Raw genomic sequence first — 6,487 nt, 5'->3', positions numbered from 1 at the left:
TCTCCTATCATGTGACATCTATCTTTGTTGCCTGTCCTGTAACATCACAATGACGTCAGAAATTACCATGTCTCCTCACGCCTTATCACCACCCGCATCACGGCGGCGTTATTTTCCTGACCGCGGACAAAACTTTCAGCTTCCCGCAGCTATTTTGTCGTCAGCCTGGACGACGCAGGCGCACAAGAACAGAGCGGGCACATTCGCGAGCTCGTCCAAACGTGTTCGAAACGTGTGTCACGTACAATGAGAGGAGTTTATCTTAAAGTAGAGATGCTGTGCGTTTTCCTTGTCTTGTTTTTGTCTTTCGTTGTTGTACGACAGCATATACCATCGTGGCAATCCCAACACCATGGTTATACACGCAGCGCAACTAATTGTAGAAGTAACTGTGCCCCTTTGAGGCTCAGACTAGCGACTTCATAAGGACATAATCGCCTGCAAATGTAGAGCTGAAACATTTTCTTAACTCTGCTGTAAACGTATTAGAAAGGTTTTTATAAGATTGAGAATCCACTCCGTAAAAGTAAAAGATTCGAATCAGGACTCCAGGTTCGGTCTACAAACGACTTCATAAGAACATAATCGCCTGCAAATGTAGAAATAAAACATTGTCTTCTTAGACAGGTTAACACAAGAGAGAGAATCCACCTCTTGAAAGATTCGAACTCAGGACTCCTGGTTCGGTCTACAAACCGCACATGACTCACCGGGGAAAAAAGAATTCCTGAGATCGCTGCAAGAGGAAGCATGTCAGCGATACTCAGCATATTGCGGTGGCAAAAAACACAAAGATCACGTTTCGTCATTTTGGAACCAAGTGGGGCAAAAGCCGCGACGTCACGAGTTAGCTGAGTAAGGAAAGCGACCACAGCTGTTTGGGAAATATCTGAAAAAGTCTATCTCTAGCTCGGATGGAACAACTTACCAGAACAATCTCCTTATTTTTGCCTCTGCCAAGAAGGCTATGTTTTCGGTCATTCCATAGTGTGATGGGTCTTTATGTAGGTTAATAGCATATAACTCGAGAAATTGTAAATGGAATTTTGTGCTTTTTGGTAGGTTTGTACTTTGTAGCGGTTGTAGAAAGGAGGGACCGAAAACGGTGTACCTAGCGTTTTCCTATGGTGCTGTTGCGGCATTTGAGCACTTGTTGGTGGATAGCCTAACTCGAGAAGCTGTGAATGTTATTCCATACAAACAGTGATGTATCATTTCGATTTGGTTTTGATTTCATTTGATTTTTTTTACAATGTAAAACGCGGGACAAAACAATGGCAGAAGCACCTGTAATAGTTGCCCTCTCATAGTACTACATGATGAAATCACAGATGATAACTACATAAAATGTAAAAAAACACACAGTGCTTCAATGTGTAAGCATGGCAATCTAGTTGATGATGAAGACCTTATAACCGCAGTATAGAAAATATAACTTAAGTGGTACGGCCACGTGTCACATGGTCACCAGGACTAGTCAAAACCATGATGGAAGGAACCGTTCTGAGAGGAGGAAAGAGAGGTAGGCAACGGAGAAGATGGAAGGATGATGTCAGAGAATGAACATATCAAGAAGAATAGAAAACCGAGAAGGATGGGAAAAATTGGTTGCTAGATCTTCTGTGGTGCCCCAACGGCCATACAGTCAGGCCGAGGGATAGATGAATTCTAATTGATGCACGTCGACATTTTCGATTTAAAAAATCACGAGAAAAACATCTGAGAAATGGAATAAAAGTCAAGAACTATGATTTGGCACAATCAGACCAAAGAAAAATGGCAGAACAGGAACATCATCAACAACAATCAATGCACTGAGAAGGTTAATAAGCTTCAGTAAGGGCAAGGTCGGGAAGATGTGATCTTAAAGTGTTGACCTCGTTTTGATGTGTCTATCTTCCCCAATCTACGTTCTTTTCCTTGATACTGCCACTTAACTCTGCACTTTCGTTTGAGAGGGTTGGGGAATCTGGTAGAAAGTGAAGTTCTCGACTGTGGAAAAAAGTAGGTGATTTTGAAATTGTAGCCCAAAATTTCACATAATTGTAATTCATTATTTTAGCATTTTAGCTATGTGTATTGTTTTCTACCATTTCATTGTCAATGTACGGTTTGTGTGGTGATATCTTATTTTAAATCTTAAAAGACCTTGCACCAAACAGTGAACCCTGCATTTCTGACCCAATTCTCGATATGAGAGCGACGAAGTGAAGGAAAATAAACTGCACTACAAGTACAATAGACTCATGACCAACTGTAAATACTAGTACTGTACGTAGTCTTAGTTAAACAGACTCCATACGCTGTTGCTAAAGAAGAGTGGAAATTGGCCAAACAGACATAGCATGGTTGCAAACTGTACTCTGTGGCCCACTGATTTCTTTGGCTAAACTTTTGGCCAATTTCTACTTTTTCCAGGAACCTATGCAGCCAGACAAAGACCACTGTGCATGTACGTATTGTCACGACCAATGGAAGAGCAGCTCTACAGAGATCAAAAACTGGTTCGAGACCACTTGTCCCTTTCACCGCCTCATAGAAAACAGGTACATAGTTGTATGGATCATTTCACTTGTTTGTAGTTTTCGTGAGTGCCTTTATCAAGTCTCTGGTGGGGCAAACTTGTCTCCCCCACTGCGACGATTATCTAAAACCCCCCGCTCTGACATGATACCGGACTCGTGTGAACAAAAACATCTCTTCTCTTCTGTCATATGAGACGCACCTTTAACCCGACAAATACATTAATACTTGCCACACAGTTAGTATCCGAATCGTCGCAAACACTTACTTTCATACAATAGACAAACATAGTTCATAGTGGATAGCTATGCTACACTTGAAAAACGTTTCCTGTGAATGAAAAAAACCCAGACCCTCTCTCTCAAAAATAGTCTGATACTACAAATCAAAAATAGTTCCTGAAGACAATTATAGAACAAAGCGCCCTTCGAAGAGAAGCCTGACGCTACAGATCAAAAGGCGCCGCTCAATGACAATGACGATATATGCCACCAGTATCTAGCTTTATTGTAGTAGAGATTAATATTCTTCTTGAAGAAGATGACATCTCATCCGAGATCAGGATTATCACACCACACTTTGGTGTGCTGTCAACATTTCGGTAAAGTTTCATCGACACCTAAAAGACGTAATTTGAATTATAAAGAAAAACAACTTCAGAACCGACAATGCAGCTTCTCGCACCAGTAGACGAAGTTGATCGGAAGATAGTGCAAAACATACCTACTCTCTAGGCAGAGGCTAGACTCAGGCTGGCTTTAAGGCATTTTGTTGGACTTTCTACTTTGTCAGGATTTGGTTTCGTCAGCCTGAGTCTAACCTTTGAATGGTGAGTATAGCTCCCGAAACAGAGACAGATGCAGGACTGATCGGCCAAAGAACTCTTCCGTACCCTTCATAGTGCGTCTTTTAACTGTTTGATTTTTCCAAGGATTTCAGTGTTATTTCTAAGATATCGCAACACGCTCCTGTCTTAAGGGCTATTGCAATGTTTTAACATGAAATTGATTATAAGAGGTACGGTCCAGATCCATAGGATCAGGTTTAGGTCCGGACCTGAACCTGGGAATGGGCAACACTCAAAACAATGGCCCATTTCGCTACAAAGGAATCTGGTGGAGTATCCTATCTTCACGTAAACAACTCTAACTGCTTCTGACCAAGTCTGACTGTAGAAACTTGACTATCAACTCTTCCTCTATAGTCGCTATTGCCCGTATAATTTGGTTCAACATCCGTTTACTGAATTTCTTCAGGTCTGTTTTTTTCCGGACCGGTCCAACAAGAAAGAACGGTTTTGTACCACCCTAATCCTAAACCATTCATCCAAACTAACCAGCTATCTCCCACCCACACCACGAGTGTCCGCACGTGCCTGGCAACACCCGCGCCTCAACAACGCACCCTTCTACCGTCTGACGCTTTTGCTATCTGTGCTTACGTCTTATATCGACATATGTACGTAAATCAACAAGTGTCTATCTCACCAAAGTCTTAGAGGAAGGCCAGAAACCAAAGATACGAGTCCTAAATCCTGTTTATTTTGTTTATCTTCGTCGTTGCTGTGGATTGCAGATCGGATCTTTATTGCTGTTTTCAAATCGTTTTATCATTCTTATTTCACTTAAAGTAAAAAAAAAAAATTTGCCCGAAGTGGTAGGACCGGTCGACCATAAGTTTTGGTCATACAGTGCGGTCGATAGATTCTCGCGTAGAACCATGACTTGAGATGTCGTTTCTTGGATTATCAGCAAGTCAAAAACACTATTTTTCAAGATTATTATATCAAACTTGATTTACGTTGTAAGATTGTGGATAAGTATGAATAAGAAAGGAACACCAGTTCATGTAGGGTGAAAGAATTACCCTGAACATGGTAGACCCAACCGTTTACAGACTACAGCCAGACGTAGGAGGCAGAAGACAAGCTTTACCAATAGATGGAGGCATTTTGGTACGTCTAAAACTAAATTAAAATCATTCACAAACGTTTCCTTGTCTATGTGAGGATTATCAATAGGGGATAAATAGCTTCACAATGCAACTATTGATTAGTATTCTTTCCCCAAACCTGTGGTTGTAAATGGTTCGATGTGGAGGCGAACGCAGGCATCAAAACATGTAACAAAGTTCACACGCACAGTTACCGTTTTGACCCGAGAAGTTTTGAAGAACATGTTTAGAACTTAAACAGTTCTAACTGTCAAACAAAGCATTCCTTGTCGTGTACGTGGGAAACTATTATCACAAGTCAGTTTTCGCTAGAGTAGGTCTTACATAGCTCGCGGTGCACTTACCAGATATTCTGGTTCAAATATATGAGCGGTTGCACCATATGCATAGAGATGTACTTGTAAAGATACATTGAGTCCATAAGATCGTATCGAAAATGCTTTTTTCAGCACACAGAATCAGTACTGAAACCACGACTCGCATTTTATCGGCAACTCTAGAGCTCATGAAGGATGTAGCCTGGGTACTTCCGTGGATGTATACATATATATAAAATATTATATGTAAGTTAAATGTAGATTGCAACCATACACCAGTACACCAGAGTAAACTCTCATACACTCCGCTATAGTTGCGTGAGAGTGAGCGTTAACTAACGCACCAGGCAATGTATGAAGGATGGTCCTTCAAAGTCGGAAATGTCTCGGTACTTTCGCTTGGTAACATATCTGACTTGCATAAGAGAGCACATACGCAGTATTTGCAACAAAGTCAGTAGTAGGTCGCGCACTGGACTAAGCCACAACAAAACTCAGTCTGTCAGAGACTCAGCAATATGGACGTCAGCAACTGAACTGTTGAGCGAGTGTCTCACTGAAACTGGACTTTGGCGGCGTCCTAAATTGGATGTGTGCATCTCTTTACATTAAAATGGGAATATCACTAGTGCAAAACGTACGTTGCATGCGTCTAGCTGGTGTGTTACGCCGAAGGGCGGTTATACCGGCTCTATAGACACAGATACAGGTACAGAATAAAAAGACAACAAGACACAAAGTGTAAAAGATTCATTTCGTCGATGAAATTCGCTCTGTCAAATCGCGCACAGCGTTGCCGCCAACGTGCTGCAACTTCAGGGAGATATCTCTACAACCAAGCCCAAGAAGCTTCATCACGAAAGCTCCTTGCTTCAACAATAGCAGATAGAGAAGAAGACCACGGACTCACCGAAGCCAGGCCAGGTGCAGGCGTTGACTCGGGAGATGTATCCCGGCTCGGCCTGGAAGCTGTAGCCGGCGGCGCTCTGATGGTAGCCGTGCGGGTGGTGGTGGTGGTAGTCCTGTGTCACGGCGGCGGGAGGCGGCGGGAGCTGGTTCGCCGGGTGCCAGTCCTGGGTGTAGTACGCCACGTTACTCTGCCCGTGGTGGTCGCTGTGAGACAACATGCTCTCGATCCGCAAGCCGGTCTAATCGCGGGAAATGTCAAAATGAAACACCACTATCTCTCTCTTTTTTCTTCCGGGGGTAAAAGATCTGATCGCATCCACTTGAACTAAGATCTGGCCACAAGGTCGTCGTCGTTTGAAATCAGCGCCCTGTTAGTGGTAGAATAGCCTACAAGGTCCTACGGAGCTTCTGGGTATAAAGCTCAACCGAAGAAAATGGCAGAGCGCTACAAAAACGATTTTAGAATCACAGATCAAAGATAACTGTAAAGAATTTTGGAGTGCGACAAAATGGCAGTTTTTCTAAAACAACAAAAATGTTCTCTACAAGAGAAGTCGTATGGTCGTTCCAGCGAGGTACCTTTTCAAGCCACGGACTGCACAAAACAGGCTGACGGCCACTACGTTGCAGGATAGAGCACAATAACGGTGAGCAAGGAACGCCTTGTAAACTACCTCTGAAACACACCAACTATCGCGAGACAAACGCACCACGCTGTTTCACAATGATGTGGGTGTGATAAAGGAAAAAAAAGCGTATCGGGACTTCCAAATTTGAAAAATTCC

The 6,487-nt window shown here is 42.7% G+C and overlaps 1 protein-coding gene across 2 annotated transcripts in view; it reads right to left on the bottom strand.

Annotated features, from left to right (window-relative positions):
- LOC118420765 (nuclear receptor subfamily 5 group A member 2-like) overlaps positions 1-6,041 on the bottom strand; it is a 101,197-nt gene extending 95,156 nt beyond the window's left edge. The window contains exon 1 of one of the 2 annotated variants that reach the window (XM_035827739.1): positions 5,704-6,041. In XM_035827739.1, the coding sequence (XP_035683632.1) occupies positions 5,704-5,920 (217 nt within the window). In that variant the 5' untranslated portion in view covers positions 5,921-6,041. The remainder of the gene's footprint in view (positions 1-5,703) is intronic. The other variant, XM_035827740.1, reaches the window with a different exon arrangement.
- Between the last annotated feature and the right edge of the window lie 446 nt (positions 6,042-6,487).

The sequence above is a fragment of the Branchiostoma floridae genome, chromosome 8 (assembly GCF_000003815.2).
Source record: "Branchiostoma floridae strain S238N-H82 chromosome 8, Bfl_VNyyK, whole genome shotgun sequence".
Taxonomy (NCBI): domain Eukaryota; kingdom Metazoa; phylum Chordata; class Leptocardii; order Amphioxiformes; family Branchiostomatidae; genus Branchiostoma; species Branchiostoma floridae.
This window is presented reverse-complemented; position numbering and strand designations above follow the sequence as displayed.